Source organism: Lagopus muta, chromosome 1 (genome assembly GCF_023343835.1).
Source record: "Lagopus muta isolate bLagMut1 chromosome 1, bLagMut1 primary, whole genome shotgun sequence".
Taxonomy (NCBI): Eukaryota; Metazoa; Chordata; class Aves; order Galliformes; family Phasianidae; genus Lagopus; species Lagopus muta.
The window spans coordinates 39400427-39418430 of NC_064433.1; the positions used below are offsets into that span (position 1 = coordinate 39400427).

The following is an 18004-nucleotide window of genomic DNA, read 5'->3' on the forward strand; positions in this document are numbered from 1 at the left end:
AACAGTTCACATGATGTGCACTTGGTACGGAATCTCACAGCCCTTAAAATACCTGAAAAATACTATAGACATATAATCTATTTTCCTCTTTAATGGAAAATACGAGGACAAATATTCTGAGAGACTTTCAGCTTTCTGAATGAGGAATTTTGGCAGCTCCATCCTTAGGAGTGTTTTACTGTTCTTATCAAATCCTGATAGAAATTCACAAAGTCACTCTGCTCTGAGAACAGGGATCTTTCTCTAGGTTTAGTCATAGGGCTGGGGATTTAGTTCTTTAAGGGATTACTGCGACTAAAGGTAGAGGCAGCTCAAAGATAGAAGAAATTTGCTGTGAGTATGGCAGAGGTTGATTCATTTTAAGAGGTTGACAAGATTTTAAAGCAAGGAGTGCTTTAAAGCAATGAGAAATATATTTTTCTATAGTGTATTAAAGATCTAAATATTTAATTTTGTATTTATTTCAAGTCTATTAATCATGTTGTTTAGTTACTTAACACAAGGATATAAAGTTAATGTAAGCGGTGCTTTATAAGATTTTAAATCCACAACTTTCATTTATGGGCAAATGGGCAAAAACATAGACTTTTTTTCATTGGCAAGCTCAGAAAGTGCTGACTGCATGAATGGATGGTGAGGTAGACTGAGAACTGCCTGAATGATAGGTCTCAGAGGATTGTGACTAGTACCACAGAGTCTAGTTGGAGGCCTGTAAATAGCAATATTAGTCAGGGGTCAGTAATGTTTAACTTATTTGTCAATTACTTGATGAGGAGTGGCTGATAGCACAGAGTGCTGTGCTGCCATTCAGAAGGATCTCGACAGGCTGGAGAGATGAGCAGAGGCAAACTTCTTGAAAGTCAACAAAGGCTTTAGCAGGGTCCTGCACCTGGAGAGGAATAAATGCATACACCATTCAGGTTAGGGGCTGATCTCCTGGAAAGCAACTCTGTGGAGAAGGACGTGGGGTCCTGGTGGCTGTTTGGCCAAGAGTCAGCAGTGTGCCTTTGTGGCCAAGAAGGAATCCTGGGTTGCACTAGGACTAACATTGATAGCAGGCTGAAAGAGATGAGTTTTCTTTTCTACTCAGCCCTGGTGAGGGCAGATGTGGAGTACTCTGTGCAATTTTTGGATCCTTGGTAGAAAAGGAACATGGATCTCCTGGAGTGAGTGCAGTGAAAAGCAACTAAAATGATGAAGGGACTGAATCTTCTCTCATATGAGGGACTGCTTGTTCAACTTCAAGATGAGAAGGCTCAGGGGGATCTGATCATGTAAGTACCTGAGGGGAGGATATCAAGAGGACATGGCCAGGCTCTTCTCAGCGGTGCCTAGTGCCAAGACAGGAGGCAAGAGGCACAAACTGAAACATAGGAAGTCCCATCTGAACATGAGAAAAGACTTCTTTTTTAAGCACTGGAACACGTGGCCCAGAGTCTCCTTCCCTGGAGATACTAAAAAGCTATCTGGACACAATCCTGTGTAACGTGCTCTAGGGAAAAATTGCCAGAGCAGGAAGATTGGACTAGATGATCTCCAGAAGTTCCTTTCAGTCTCAACCATTCTGTGAAAACAGATAGAGAGACTTTGAAGGATGTTTGGGATCTAGTCCCTTGTAAATTTTCAAAGGGAAATGAGCATCTAGTTACTCTCTGCAGTTCTTTCTCTGATTCTTTCCCCATGGAAATATGTCAGGAAGAGAAGTCAGGTCTCTTGTCTGAAAGTACTTTGCTTTCATCATGTGTTTAGAAGCACTTGCAGTTATATCATTGAGGATATAATTATAGAAGTGAAATAGTCCTCATGCCTCAGGGCGTGGGCTTTTTTATCAACTAGTGAAAGAAACAACTTTCTCATGGGATAATATTGCTCACAGTTCAATGGTTTTGAGCTCACTTTTATACCAGGCATTATCCATTGTAAGAGATAACAAATTTTATTAATCATTGATTTGGTTCATTCTGTCTATTTTTAAATTATTCAATTTTGATAATGCTTATATTAACTTATTCTTAATATCTGAAGACAACGAATAATACCAATGAAATATTTGAATTAACAATGAAAGAAACAATCATAAAATAAAAAAAAATCTGCTTTTTCCATTTTTCATTACCTATGATATTATCATATATTATCATTATCTGTGCTGAATGTTTCTGGAGACCAAGCAGTGGATGTGAGCACAGTGAGGCAGTGGGTGGTGCCTTTCAGCAGTGACGACAGCAGCAGCGGGGCACTTCTACTGGTGCAGATTTTTACAAGCGCACCATGCAGGCTCTTGATCATTGCTATGGAAAATGCAGAGTTAATGGTGGTGGCTTTGTTCAGAAATAGTGTTTTGTAGCTGAGAATTTGCTGTATCAAATAGTCTTGTGTTCTTTGTAGTTTCAATAGTAATAAACAGGAGACATTACTTTTGGAGCAACCAACATATTTTCTGTATTAACAAGTAATGAAATTGTCCCTCCTCTCTTTTATTCAGCTTTGGAAATTGGGCATATCTATGTACAGAAACACTCCCATCAAATAAATTCCTCAGTGTGAGCAATTTATTCATTTTTGCCCTTAGTAACAGAACTAATGAACGCTTATGAAACTGTGATACAACCAAAAATAACTCTTCCCACCCTTTTCACAATCAGGCCTGTGAATAATAACTAATTGCCAGTTGTCTCAACTTAATTAAATCCTCATCAGTTCTCATGCTGTGGCAAAAGCTCTCCCATGCTACAGGAGTCAGGAAGATACATCATTCAAAAATAAGACTGAGTCAGTAAGGCGTGGTTACCATGTATGTGAGTTCATGGAGAGACAGAAAAGAAGCACAAAAGGTGGTAAGCTGACTTTATCCAGACTTGCTAAGGTGAATGTTCACGTAAGCTTTAATTGTTCAACTTGAGAGCATTTCTTGCAGTTCTTCATCTATTGTGGCTCGTGTAACTAGTGCTGACAGTGAAGTGCAACATGTTACAGAACTAAAGATGTTACGTGTTACAGAAGTACAGAATTCTCCCTCTTACTTGAGTGGTTATTTCAGGAGAAACAACTAAATACTATCAATTCCTCATATTTACTTCAGGCAAAAGTCAAAGGTGCATTAACAATTTTTTTTTTTTTTTCCTTTATAGGAACTTCCTAAGTTTCTTGAAGACCTTGCTTCAACTGATGCTGATCTGCCTTGGAACAGGTCTAAGAATCGTTTCCCAAACATTAAGCCATGTATGTGTGTTTAATAAATAACTCCTCCATTTTGTTCTCTGCCTTCGATAGTGCAGCAAATATTTTGAACTCAACTGTGTTTTTGTTTGATCATACAATCATATCTTCATTATGAAATAATCTTTCAAGTCGGTCTTTCCACTGTTTTGTTTTTAAAGACAGCTTTATTTGCAAGTACCTTCCAACTTGCTCTCGCAAGCTTTAACATGCAGGTGCAAGAAACTATAGCTTCAGTAGTTTCTCAGCTTTGTAATTCAACCCTTGTAGCAAACTCTTTAACATTCTTCCTGTTTTTTTTCCCTTTAGTGAGAAGTTATTTTTTTTAACTATAAAATCCACATGTTTGTGCATTCAGCTACCGCAGGAGCTTGGGTTTGCTTTCTTGTGGATATGTGTAAATGTGCTGCAGAGGTCTGGTAGAAGATCAGAGTGACTGTAGGATAACTTAAAAGCCAAGGCTAGATTTTATCACAAGAGACAGGAGTCTGTCTCTCTGTACTCAACACTGCTTCATTTTTCAGTTAATAAGACAAGAAATGTCATTATTATTTTAAGCATTAGCTGTGATGTGAGATGAGGAGCATGGCATTCCTTGGTTAATAATGCTACATTCTGTGATATTAACTTTTCACAACAGCTGTTCCTCCTATCCACTGCCTTATTCAAGATGAGTTCTAAATTACAGTCACTAAAGATTGATCTTCATGACACAGTAAAATATAAACTGATGAGTTTCAAAAGTTTTTAACTTTTTATTCTGATTTTTTTTTTAATAAAAATTCAAAATTTGGAATGTTTCAGCAGCTACTTATTCACACATCACATCTTTCCTGTTTTTCATCATTTCTGAATGTACACTGCGGGCCCAAATCAGAAACTCTCGATCACTTGCTGTTTAGTCTTCTTTGAAACAAACTTCTCTGTAATTGATGAGCTTGCCTTATGTAAAAAAAGTTTTGAAATTGCCAGGGTCTGGCTTGAATCTTTCATATGATGGAAAGACTGGCAGTTCCCTGATTCTTCTATCTGACTTGTATGGAGGATGCCTGTGCCAGAACAGGATGGCTTAAAGAACATGGGCTACTTTTAGGTAGAGACTTTTAGGTAGAGGATCCTCCCATACTCACATCACATTTTAGATTTTGGATTATTCACCATTTTGATAAATATATATATATAAATTTGGTTGGAACCAGGATGACTATAAAATAATGGAAATTGTTTAAATTGCCAAGTATCATTATGTTAATAATAATATTCCTGTCTAATTCATTTGTAATGCATGGACATTTGTTACCTAAATCAGTGTTTTCTTAATTAAACTTGTAGTTAAGTAGACTTTACTTCCATCATAGATAATAACAACAGAGTAAAGCTGATGCCTGATGCTGGTATTCCTGGATCTGACTACATTAATGCCAGCTATGTATCTGTAAGTAGAGAGTCTCTCACATTTTCACTATTTTTATTTTCTTGTACAAGAGTCAAAAAATAACTTGCAAAAAGAACTGCATTATTTCATGTACTGCAGCTACTGTTTCTATGGTGTTGTAGTAAAAATATATTTCTCATTATCAACTTTCATCCTATGCCTCACATTTTCTAGTTGTGTTCTCAGTAAATTCTTTATCTATACTTTTCTGTCTCCAGTCTTGCCTAACTCATTTTTATTCTATTCATGCTCGAAGTGTAAGTCATAATTGTGCATTTATTTTGTTGTAGCACTGGATGGTGGTTTCAAGCGAGGTCAAGACTTGATTTGCACGAAGTGCAATTTAAACATGTAGCAAGACATGCAGATGGTAGTCTAAACAGTGAAATAGTTATTTCCAGGTGACTAAGAGATGTTCACAGGGAATCAGCTAGAGAGCTGAGAATGGATGTCTTATCTCAACAGCATCCTCCTTTCTCATTAGCAAAAGTATGGAATTTCCTGATTCTGACAAGTAGCAGAACGAAAGAGCCATGACACCTTGTTACTTGGGTGCACACAGCCACTGAGGAGACCAGAATGTGCCTGGCCTAGTCTTCACCTTCCTTGTCATAAACATGCCACAGAACAGGCAATGCAAATAGCAACTTCCAAAAAACTCTAGCAGATGCCAGCTGCAGAAAGTATACACTGCTGAGATTTTGTGTCTTTACATATAAACATCTCAGTTTAGATCAGTGTTCTTCAGCAAATAGACCCATTTCTCAGGGCTAAATCTTTACCCTTTGTATGCTCTCACTTTATATATTTGTGGATTTGTAAATATATAAATGCATATAGGTGTAAATATACGTGTGTGTATTTACTTACCTCTTTATACAGGTGTAGATGTATAAAGATGGGGAATGAGAGATTGTGTATATACTTTTAACAAATGGGAAATTTGATGCTATTTTAATTTTTACTTTTAAACAAGAAATAATCAGTAAGTGAACTATGGATTTTGCATACCTGAACTTCAGCTCCCCAGCTCACTCTTAAAGTAGGGAGGATTAACATAGTTTCCCACTGCCACCTGTTCTGTATATTACAGATGGAATAAGTAAGAGGCAGCTGTGAATTATAGGGCTATAATTCCAATAAGGAGCTTCGAAGGTACTATAAACCACTGTGTCAATTTTTTTGAGCAATAAACTGGACTATGTGATAACACAGACTGCTGGCTGTACAGCCATAAGCTTATTGTTATCACTGCTACTGCTGTTGTAAATATTCTGCAGGGTATGTTTGGATTGAGAGAACAGATCCATGAGAACCATGCTCGGCTCAGCATTTAGACAGATTTTTCAGCTTCCTTTCCTCAATTTATCAAAGAACTAAACTACAGAAGCCAACACTGAAAAAAAAAAACCAAAAAACTCTCAGCCTCTAAAGACAGTTTCTTGAAGACCTTTATCTGAGATCACTTTTTTTGAGTAAGCTCCAACTTCATTTTAGAACAGATGATGGCTGGATATCCAGGCCCAAAGGGTTGTTGTAAATGGAGTTAAATCCAAATTGCAGCTGATCACAAGTGGTACTTCCCAGGGCTTGGTATTGGGAACAATTTTATTTAATATATTTACCAATTACATTGATGAGGAATGGAGTGCACCCTCAGCGTATTTGCAGGTGATACCATGTTGGTTGGAAATGTTGATCTGTTTGAGAGCAATGGAAATGTTAATCTGTGCAGCAGAATTAGGATAGTAATGTCCAATCACACGACATTCAACAAACTTCAGTGCTAGGTGCTGCACTTGGATCTTAACAACGCCATGCAGAAGTATAGGTTTGAGAAAGAGTGGCTGGAAAGTTGCCCAGTGGAAAAGGACCTGTGGATGCTGGTCAACATCCAGCTGAATGTGAGGCAGTAGTGTGCCCAGGAGTCCAGGAAGGCCAGTGGCATCCTGGCTTGAATTAGAAATAGGATAGCCAGCAGGACTAGGGAAGTGATTGTCCCTCTCTGCTTGGCACTGGTAGGAATGCAGCTAGAGTACTGTGTTCAGTTTTGGGCCCCTCACTATAAGAAGAACATGAAGTTGCTCAGGTGTGTGCAGAGAACAGCAATGAAGCTGGTGAAAAGACTAGAAAACAAGACATTTGAGGAGCAGATGAGAGAACTAAGGTTGTTTAGTCTGGAGCAGAAAAGGGTAAGGGGAGACCTCATTGCACTCTACAACTACCTGAAAGGAAGGTGCAGCGAGGGTGGATGCTTATTCTTAGGTAACAAGTCACAGAACTTGAGGAAATGGCCTCAACATGCCACTTAGGTTTAGCCTTTCGTATTAGGTGGATTGTTTAACTTAATGATCTTAAAAATATTTTCCAATCTGAATTATTTTAGGATTCTATTCTATGATTCTTGAGGATCACTGAAAGGACAAGGTCATCAATGTTGTGTGTAGCTTGCACTCGCCCTCACACTGCTTCTCAGTTGTTTCTTTCACCCTGCTTCTCCTTAGCACTATTTTAATTATACTTTGCTGGCCTTCTCCTGATAAATTTCTTTGTGAGTGGATCTGCATTAAGACTAATATGACAACTTAGATATTTATGAATGACAACTCCTGACCTGATGTCCCTTCAATTTCTTTGCTAAAAGAATTTCTAGTAGGATTGCATTTCCCAAACTTTATTAGAACATTGGTTCATGACCGATCTATTCAGTGGAAAAAATGCTTTACATCCTTAGGTTTCCATGGCCATCTGCCAGACCTACACCGATTACTTTAGTACATCTGAAAAGGTTCTAGCCTTAGGCTTTATAGCTACTGGCACGAGTCACATGCAAACTCTTTTTTCCCTTGCCACTTATTATGTATTAAATATTTTCTTTTTCTTAGGGATACTTATGTCCAAATGAATTTATTGCAACTCAGGGACCGTTACCAGGGACAGTGGGTGATTTCTGGAGAATGGTGTGGGAGACTAGAGCAAAAACTTTAGTGATGCTTACACAGTGTTTTGAAAAAGGACGGGTAAGTTACCAATGTACAGCATTTTATATAATAGAAAAGTCTGTATGTAGTTTCTGCAAAATTTACAGCATAATGATTGTTAATTAGTAATCACTTCCCTGCAGATAAGATGCCATCAGTACTGGCCAGAAGACAATAAACCAGTGACTGTGTTTGGGGATATAGTAATTACTAAAATGGTGGAAGATATTCAAATAGACTGGACCATCAGAGATCTAAAAATTGAAAGGGTAAGTTGCACCTGGAAGCTAATTGAATAAAATGCACCCAACAACTCAACATTAGAGATATTCCAATCCAACATGCAGCTACCCCTCATTATCTTTTAATCTTTTAATGTGCACACATTATATTGGCTGGTGTTCCTGAGCATGTTGTTTTCACTCCTGTTTGTTTTTTTTTTTCTTCTGAGAATTTCTTCCAGGTTCTATCACAAAGAACTCAGATATGTGGCCAACATGCTATGAAGAGCCTATCGAGGTTACTGAACCTCTGGTCTTGTGGGTGGTGCAATTTCTATTTGGACACCTCAGTTGTCTCTTCTAGAAAGGAGTAATCCTAACCATTCTGTTACCAGACAAATCCCTTTGAATGTGTCCCTCTCAGATTAAAGGGCATGCTTGGCTGTAGTGCAGCTGTTTTGCATTGTACCACCAGCCATATTGGCCTCCACCCCCAGGAAATTCACCCAATATAAATGAGAATCATCAGTATTACTCCCACTCTTTGTTCTGGGAATGGAGGTGGCGGAGTACAGCTTACGTGTTCATCTTTCTCATGATCCACAACTACAGTTTCCACACTTTGGAAGTGTGGCATTAAGTCAGACCAGGAGGTGGACTTGGAAAGGAATCTGAACATAATGACCCAAGATGAAGTCAGCCTTCTTTTGCAGAACACTGACACATTGTATGCAGTGCAGTCACATCCTAGGACCCAAATTCCGCTATCTGAGTATGAAGATGCATTAACATCCTGTGGCTTGTGCGTATTGCAAAAGAAACAAGCACTTAGGGGGTTGTTTCAGTTGCCAGCCCCATAAGGTTATGCACGAAGTTCAAGTCAACTGAGTGCTTTAAAATGACTGAGAGAAAGATTGTTTTTGTTTTTCCCCAGCTAAAATAAGACACAGTGTACACGAAATTAAAAAGGGGCTATTTTGAGTAAAAATGCATGTCAGCAAAATGCAAAGTCACATATTAGTGAGGGTGAGTTGGATAGAAAACAAGATAATTTAAGCTGAGTTGACTAAATACACTGCTTACAATAGCTGAAATATCCCCCATGAGAGCATATCATTTAATGTGCTGTACTTCTGTCTTTAAGACTGCACTTTACCTTTCATCTAAATTGATGGATTCTTAATCATTTTCCAGTGCAGGTAAAATATATACCAAATAATTCATATTTATTGCCATATGGCATTCAAAAACATTTCTTCTTTTTTTTTTTATCTATCAATTTTAATAATACAGCAAATCAGTTTCTACATGTAATTATTTACAATTTCTCAGTGGGTTTTTTGTTTGTTTGTTTGTTTGTTTTGCAATATGAGAAGATCAAATAGTTGGTTCAAAACAAAATGAGCTAGTTCGTTACAATAGAGTTGATTAAGTTGAAACTCATTTCTGCAAAATACTGTGAATGCTAGAAGTTGAAAGAATTTCAAAAACTCTGGAGAAAGTAATGAATGAAAATTCTGCTGAGTATTATCAAATTTTTACTGTCTGTGACTGAGGTGGTTCATGACTTGCAAACTACTAGGAATGGAAAGGATATACTGTGGAATTGTAGTTGCACTGTCATCTTGTATGATTTCCACTAAGATTTTCCTTGATTCCTGTTGGAAATGCGATAGTGGGTTAGATAGGGTTTGGCCTGATCCAGTGCTTTTATTGTTATGTCCTTCATGGTTAATATAGATACCAGATCATAAACAGCTGTTCTTGTTGAGTTACTATTGCTGTTGCTCTGATTGAGAAGGCACCAAATACTTAGAAAATATATTTGTGTTTACCAGTGTATTTGTTTGCCTTAACTGTGATAGACCAGTATTAGAATAGTTGCTTTCCCCTAAATAAATTTGGCAACCCAGTTCAGTGAAGTTCCAGACAAGCTCTAGAAGTATCAAAATGTAAGCCACAAATGATACCTATACAATAATTTAAGTCAAATAGAGAGGACTGCGGAAATCTTTAATACTTCTTGAAAGATGAGTTTGATGCCATCTTTATCAAAAAACTTGTCATAAGATCCATGCACAAGAAATTACTCCTAGACACCAGAACCATTTTTGAGTATGGTGCTGTGACTATTTTACAGCACGGAGACTGCATGATGGTACGGCAGTGTAACTTTACTTCGTGGCCAGAACACGGAGTCCCTGAAACTACTGCACCAATTATCCACTTTGTAAAACTTATCCGCGCAAGTCGAGCACACGATAATACGCCGATGGTGGTTCACTGCAGGTAAGTATATTCATGAAATCATTACTTAGTATCTTGTCATTCTGATCTATATATTAAATATTTAGATTTATATATATATAGGTCTATATATTAAAGCTCAGGGACACTGAGCGAAATCTGAGTACTTGAGCGTGGCTCTATTATGGATAGTATGAAGTCTTCTCCATTAGGGTTCCTTGAGCCTTAATCAGAGGTAAAACACCCAAGTAGGCTTGTTCTTCCATCCTCTGAAATCCCATTGAGATATCAGTGGATGTTCTTATGGACAGCCTAATCCAGTGGGTGAAAATCCTGCCCATGGCAGGGGTGCTGGAACTAGGTGACCTTTAGGGTCCCTTCCAAACCAAGCCATTCTGTAACTCTGTGTTTATAGCTCTGAAAAATTAATACCTAAGTATTGCATTTAGTATCTACATATCATTATCACGAGGAAGAAACTATTTGGGTACCACAGAGAATGACAAATATGTATAGAATATTGCATATGCTGGATTTCAAGCTTGGATGCCTGTAAACATCTAAAATCTATATTTAGGCTCTTAAAAAAATGTGTTGGTGGTTAGAAGTGTTCAGCTCTGAATGGAAAGGTCTGGGCTTGACTGCCTCATTCTCTGTGAGCAAGGAAATGTGTGGACAGGAAAGCGAGGCCTGTTGTCACAGACCCTGTCTTTCTCCAGTGAGTTTATTACAAACTAGGATAGTTTTATTTGTCCTCCATGTCCTACAGATGCCTTCCACAGTGGATGGTAAAACCTGGTAAAATTTTATTTGATATTGTTGTCCTTGACTGTTTGGCATTTTCCTCTATTGCAGGGGACAGAGAGACTGTTATAGGAAACTACTTATATGCTGAGGTCACTTATATGCTTTGGGCCATTTTACAATGAATCCCATCCCCTTTTCTCAACACAGATAAATGAAGGGGCCAACATGGGCAAGATGCTCTGCCCATGCTCCTGATGATTATGAAGCAGCATGTTTTCTCATATCCAGAAAACTCTTTCATTATATTCTGTTTCTAGATCCTGAAGGTTCTTTGTAGTTTTGCTATACGCTACCTGATTACCTCCATAATATACTCTGTATTTAATAATTAGTTGCAGAAAAGACTGACAGTGATTTTAAGAAAATCCTATTCATTCTCAAGCCCTTCATTAAAACAACACTAGCTACCAGTGTGTGCTGTGCATTTATCCTCATTTTAAAATAATTTTATTTTGAATGTTTTGCTAGCTCTTGTGTTGGGTTTCCTCAAATAGAAAAAACATCACAGAATCCAGATGTGATTTCAAACAATCTTGTGATTTCCTTTTTCTTTTTTTAATCAGTGAAATTTAGAAAATTCAAAGGGAAGTTGTAGGGTTGTGTTTCCTCTTCAGTGGATTCATTTAGTTAAAATCCCACTTTCCCATAGAACTCCTTATAAAATCAAAGTCAGAACATGATTTCACTTTATCTCCTTCACTTTATCTGAGGAGACATACACACGAAACTGGTGCAAAATCTTTCATTTTTTTCCCACTGTTTTCTTCTCATAATCAGTGTACTTTAATAACCAATATTTTCTGAAGAGATATTTTGTATTAAAAAAAAAGAATAAAAACTCATTTTATCTTGTGCATTATGTTTGCAGTGCTGGTGTTGGAAGAACAGGTGTTTATATTGCTCTCGACCATTTAACACAACATATAAATGACCACGATTTTGTGGATATCTATGGCCTTGTAGCTGAGTTAAGAAGTGAAAGAATGTGCATGGTCCAGAATCTGGTAAGATGTAACAGTGTATTTAAATTCTGTTTTCCTGATGTTAAAAATTAAGTCGTTGATATTCTGATCTAAAAAAACTAGTCTAGAAATCAAATACAATTCAGCTTAATTTTCTATTAATTCCTGTCTATCTGGATTATAAATGCATGCTTTTGTATCTTTTTAACTAGATTTTGGCCAGCAAAGTATTGCCTAGTGCAGAAATGAGTGCTGAAATGCTCAGATTTTAGAACCTTAATCATAATTTCCTAAACTCTCAGAAAGTTCAAGTTTTGAGTGATGTACAAGTGTTGAATAAAACACAGCTTCATAAATTACTTCAAATAAAATAACACATTTGGACAGAATTCAGCACAGACTTGACAGTTCGTAAAATTAAGGCAATGTTGTTTGTTGGATCTGAAAAAAAAAAAAAAAAAAAAAAAAAGGATTTATGACATTCTTATTATTAAGTATGGAGGACCTGCTAGTGAGGAAGGCCTCTACTGTGCTAGGATATCTGGGTATTTGTAAAGGAATCACAGAATCACAGAATTGTAGAGGTTGGAAGGGACCTCCAGAGATCATCGAGTCCAACCCCCCTGCCAAAGCAGGTTCCCTACAGCAGGTCGCACAGGTCGGCATCCAGGCAGCTCTTGAACATCTCCAGAGAAGGAGACTCCACCACCTCCCTGGGCAGCCTGTTCCAGTGCTCCGTCACCCTCACTGTAAAGAAGTTCTTGCGCATGTTTGTGCATAGTGCATAACTGAATAACAGCAGAATTTAAAGATGTTCTTAAATGCCCAGTGGAATGGCAATCCAACTGTATTTGCATGAAGCGTTTTGCATAAGCATCCTGCAGGCCATTTCTAACCCAAGGCTGCTGCTTTAAATTTTTTACTCTACTGCATGACTTTCCAATATACCGTGACTTTCTATATATTAGCTTCAAAATCCTGTGACAGCTTGCTCTCTGTCCAGGTCATCTCTAACTCATGTTTGCAGACTACAGAATGCATATCAGCACTAAAACTTGCTACAGGAGAACTGAACCTTGTAAAGTTTTATGGCAGATTCAGTAGTCAGGCTATTCTGACAGCTCTGTTATAAAACACTGTTTAGTAATCTATATTTCAGATTTTATGTGATCAGCATAGAAGATGTGGAGAGAGAAGCCTGAGGAACTCATCTCCAGAACTCAGTTTAGAAATCCCTCAATGAAATTGTCTGTAGGATCTATGAGTAGAATAAAAAATCAGTTGCTGTCAGACCTATTTTTTTTCCTTGATTGTAACTTAAAAATAATTTTCCTTTGCTAGCAATCATTGTCTGAGCACAGAATGGCCTATATTTGTGCAAAGAAACATCTCGGCAGTTACCACACTTCTCACAAAAAGTTGCATGCAAGTCCTCTATGGGGAATGACCTGAAACACACTGGGAATTATTTGGTGGGGATCAAAACTGTGCAAGAGACTTTAAATGTTTTGAGGATGATGAACTTCCACCATCTTGCAGTGCCCCCACTGATTAATTCACAACTTTTGAGATATAATCTCAGTCTCCATACCTATCTGGTTTTATTCTTTTATTTCATTATTTATTTCATCCTGGCATTGCCTTCTTTTATTTTCTCTTTTCAGCAGTTATTACCCACAGTTGTCATTGGTGGTGTCAAAGTAACTTTAGTTGCCCACCCTTGGCATTATAGTCTATTTAAAGTCATACTACAGTACAAGAAGTATCACAGAAAACAGTGTGGATTTTTCAAGGGTAGCAATGGTGCATCCTAGAACACATAGATTTACTTGAACTTTTGCATTTGAGTGCACCCTGCTGGTTCTCTCTATGTTATAAAGAGGGAAATTCTTTGTTCAGTTTCTTCAGTCTAACTAGCAACAAAAAGTAATCAAATGCATCTTCATAGATCACATCTTTACAGAAAAATATGGCACAGCTGTTGTTCTCAGGCATTATTAGTATAATTTCATATTTTTACTAGCCATAACAATTAACATCTTTTGACAAATGTTAACACCTTATACCTTGTGATGCATGAAATCAGGCCAGGCATATATGATATCATCAAAGTTTTGAGATGATGAAGTTAAACTGCAGTTACTTCCAGTAACTGCAGTAACACCTGAATGCTATACAAAAAATCCAGAAGTATTTTTGTTTATTTTTTTTTCATAAGTACTTTTTTTTTCTAGAACATTTTTTCTAGACTTTCTAATGAAATGTCTTGAAATTCACATCTTTACAGGCACAATATATCTTTTTGCATCAGTGTGTCCTGGATCTTCTGACAAGCAGGGGAAGTAGCCAACCAATATGTTTTGTAAATTATTCAGCACTTCAAAAGATGGACTCTCTGGATGCCATGGAAGGTAAGCAGATACAAATTATCTCAGAATTGTTTTTTCATAGCTGGTGAATTGATTTGTCCAGTCTAAGAAGCAAAAAGAAATAGTCTGACATTTTCTGGCTTCAGAAGAATAAAGGTGTAACATTTTGCTCTCCTTAAGCCTCCCTTGTGGTAACAGCCATTGCTCAAGCCTTCCACCCTTTTGCCCCCGTGAGATCTCACTTCAGCCAAAACAGTTATCTGCCATTAGGTACTATCTGTTTACAAAGTAGGCTAAAGTAATATATCTGTTTCTTTTGTAGGTGATGTGGAGCTTGAATGGGAAGAAACTACCATGTAAATACTAAGACTAAATATTCAAGATGAGATTTTGAAAGTCAAAGTCATATTTTTCTAAGCAAAAGGGCCAAAGTACACTCCCCTATTTTGATGATTAAAACAGACACAACTGATTGAAACAGCTTTTCTTCTATCAATGTGCCTTCACAAATATGTTATTTTATTCAGATCACTGAGCAATAATGCTATGAAGTACTTTTGCACAGACTGCACTTCTGCTGTTACATGAGTACTACAGTCAATATGTACGTATTTAAATAGAAAGTGTTTGAACATATTTTTTTTTCCATTTATCTTCGTAAATGAGGAAAAATGAGCCAAATAAGATGTCAAAAAAAAAAAAGAAAAGTATTCCTAGTGAACATATTTTTGTGTGAATTTGCTGTGTTCATTGCGTTTTGGTTTTAAGTAAAAGCTACACTTTCTTGAATCATTCTTGCTAGACTGTTTTTAATGTTGCTGTCAGTTCCTGTAGATCAGTTCCATTACCATCACGATGATCTTTACCTAAATCTGCATTCTTGTGTTTTGAATCTTTTTTTATGAGTGGTAACATATCAGCTGATGATCCTGAACAGCTGAAGAGTCACCTTCTGACATGTGGAGGATTATTCAGCTTTTACACAGCACACAGTAGCTCTTCAGGGACACTTGGGGCTATTTAAGACAACTTATAGTTGGTGGATTGGGTTTTTTTAAATGTACAATGGTTGACTGCAAATGTTCAACACAGAAGAAAGTATTTTACATTCCTCTTACTTTTAAATACAGATAACTACAAAAAAACCCCAACAACTAAACAACTAAAAATTTACTACCTATCTGTAGTAGGCAAATGGATTAGTAGCACCTATTCTAGTGTGTGTTAGATTGACTTGAGTTAATGAATGTTTATAATTCATTCACATCTTTAGTGTTCAGTATTTTAAAAGGAAAGTCTGCATTTAATATTTTTTATAATGCAGCACCATCAAGTAAAAAAAACTAATTCCCTTTTCAGGTTTGGTGAATCACTGTGGAGGTGAAAAAGTACAGGAAGTAATGTTAGGGGATTTAATGAAAATTATCTTCCACTGATTATTTTTATCAGAGAGAGATCTGAAACAGGAATGAGAGAAGCAAAAGTCAACCAAAAACTGTTGAGTATGAAGACTATAGTGAGAATTAAACTCTGCACCTTGGTTTACAGGGAATTATTTAGATGATATTATTAGGTAGGGAGACTGTCATCTCCTTTTTTTTCTCTGTGTAAATAAATATATCATTGGGATAAGGCTGTGACCTTAATTTAAGATGGAAAACATAAAAGCAGGGAGACTTCGCTGTTTCCATTGTATATTCTGTTTGACAGATAAAATCCATAGCCTTGTGGAGGCATCAAATGCAGGAAAGTCAGACAAACTTCTTCAGAAACTAGGAAGGTGTGCTTGTGTGTTTGTGTGCACACAACTGAATGAAAGCTTTCCATATCTTTGACTGTACCTACCAGACAGAAAATACTGTACAGCACGTAACCTGATATTTATTCATAAGTGAACAGCAGAAGGTGTTTGATGTCTTTTTAGAATCTGGCAAGGATGGTGCAGATTATAAATCAGTGAGGACCTTTTCAGCAGAAAGTGCCAAATACCTTAAATGAAAATCAAAAGGCAGTATTTGAGGAGATGAAAATGCTCTACGAAGATATTTTGGGCGATCTGTCTTTGATGAAGACTGACGGTACTGCAAACATCACCTGTCAAGCTAAAAGGAAAACAATGCCTTTTAAAGCTGAGTAGAGGGAGAGAGAGGTGATGTCCACAGCTGTTCAAGTCTCTGGCAAAGCATTCGGTAGAGCTCTAGTTACATTTGGTTCATATGAAACATGTGTTCTTCATTTATTATACACATACTTTAAAGTATTCTGACAAATTACTTATAGGGGCTTACAGATGTTTTTCATGATTTGTATTTGTACTTGGTAGCAGTACATGTAGCACTGTGATAAATTGACATTATAAAGTCATAATCTTGTCTAACCTTCTGTCCATGACAGTGGAATATACATATGTGTGTCGTTACTCTTTTGTTGTTGAGAAAAGCTAAATAGCCTCTTGCAACTTACAGTGCAACTCCAGAAGTTCAAAACGTGCTTGAATGTTTTCTGTTTCATCGAATATTTATCACAAAGACTCTTACATCTTCCTCTAGGGGACCCGCTTGTAGTCAAACTCAATTCATTAGCATATCTGACATCTTAGTAAGATGTTAGAATACGTATCTTTGTTCTGTAGGTCAAATAAAAAAAAAAAAAAAGGAATTTAATTAAAATAACTTATTATACATAGTAGCAATCTGATACATGCTACCTTGATATATTTTGCATTAAGGATAAAAGCCAAAAGTCAGCATAAGCTGGCTCCAATTCCCAGGACACACAGCAAGGGAAAAAAAGACACTCCAAGCTATTCTCTTTGAGAACCATTTTTCAGTATAAATAGAGCAGCAGTTCACTGACCTCCTCACTTGCCCACCAATGATTTACAGGGACAGGGGAGCATCCCTCAGACCTCTATCCAGTCATGAAGAAAAAGATTCTGTAGTCTCTTGTCTTCCAGCTCTTTCCTTTTACAGCAGCTCCTGTCTTGGTTCTACTGGTGGAACCAAGAGATGAGCAGAATGTATCCAATTGCTATTTTAAGAATATATATATATATATATAATTTGTCACTTAAATTTTTATAAATTAATGGATTCGGTGTAGCAAGAATACAATCTATCAAAAGCAGAGACTGAACGAAGAATGAATAAAAACTGGGGAATACCCAAATTTTACAGAAAGATTAGAATTACGCTTAAATCAGGTCATGTTTTATTAAATTATTCAGTATATTTCTATAAAAATTGGCATATATATAGATACATACAGCCCCTCTGTATGTATCTATAGCCAGTTCTGTTGTATGTCTTCAGAAGAGACTACTGTCAGTGCCCTTTACCACAGATCTCCTCTTTTTACAAAAGTAATAGAGCAGCAGCACATTACACTCATGTTAAATTTGAAGCATTTTTTAAACTGTTACAAGAGCTGATAAAAATAATCCACTTGCCCATTTAGTGCATATCAGAAGCTATTCAGCAATTTAATTTCCTAACATTGCATGAAAGATCAATCTTGTGTGCCATCTGTGTATTCCTATATTACAGAGTATGCTTATATGCAGTAATTAAGAAAAAAGCTGCAAAGAGTAATGAATTAATCATATTTCACACTGAGGTCATGTATGATAGTGAGCTTCCCTGTTTACATCCAGAGATGTAAAATGTCCCCTAGATTTGGAAATTATGCTTCAGTTTGTCAGAGAATGAAACAAACCTTTGCAAACACAAACCATTTTTTCATGCCAGAATCACACTGCACAACT

At 36.9% G+C, this 18004-nt stretch overlaps 1 protein-coding gene across 4 annotated transcripts in view; it reads left to right on the forward strand.

Annotated features, from left to right (window-relative positions):
- The window catches only part of PTPRQ (protein tyrosine phosphatase receptor type Q), a 122231-nt gene extending 105332 nt beyond the window's left edge, over nt 1–16899 (forward strand). For 2 of the 4 annotated variants that reach the window (XM_048958767.1, XM_048958777.1), the window contains 8 exons: nt 3132–3222; nt 4578–4654; nt 7540–7674; nt 7779–7904; nt 9997–10145; nt 11779–11914; nt 14160–14283; nt 14564–16899. In XM_048958767.1, the coding sequence (XP_048814724.1) occupies nt 3132–3222; nt 4578–4654; nt 7540–7674; nt 7779–7904; nt 9997–10145; nt 11779–11914; nt 14160–14283; nt 14564–14601 (876 nt within the window). In that variant the 3' untranslated portion in view covers nt 14602–16899. Of the gene's footprint in view, nt 1–3131; nt 3223–4577; nt 4655–7539; nt 7675–7761; nt 7905–9996; nt 10146–11778; nt 11915–14159; nt 14284–14563 lie in introns of those variants that run through there. The other 2 variants (XM_048958786.1, XM_048958793.1) reach the window with 2 other exon arrangements.
- Nucleotides 16900–18004: the final 1105 nt, after the last annotated feature.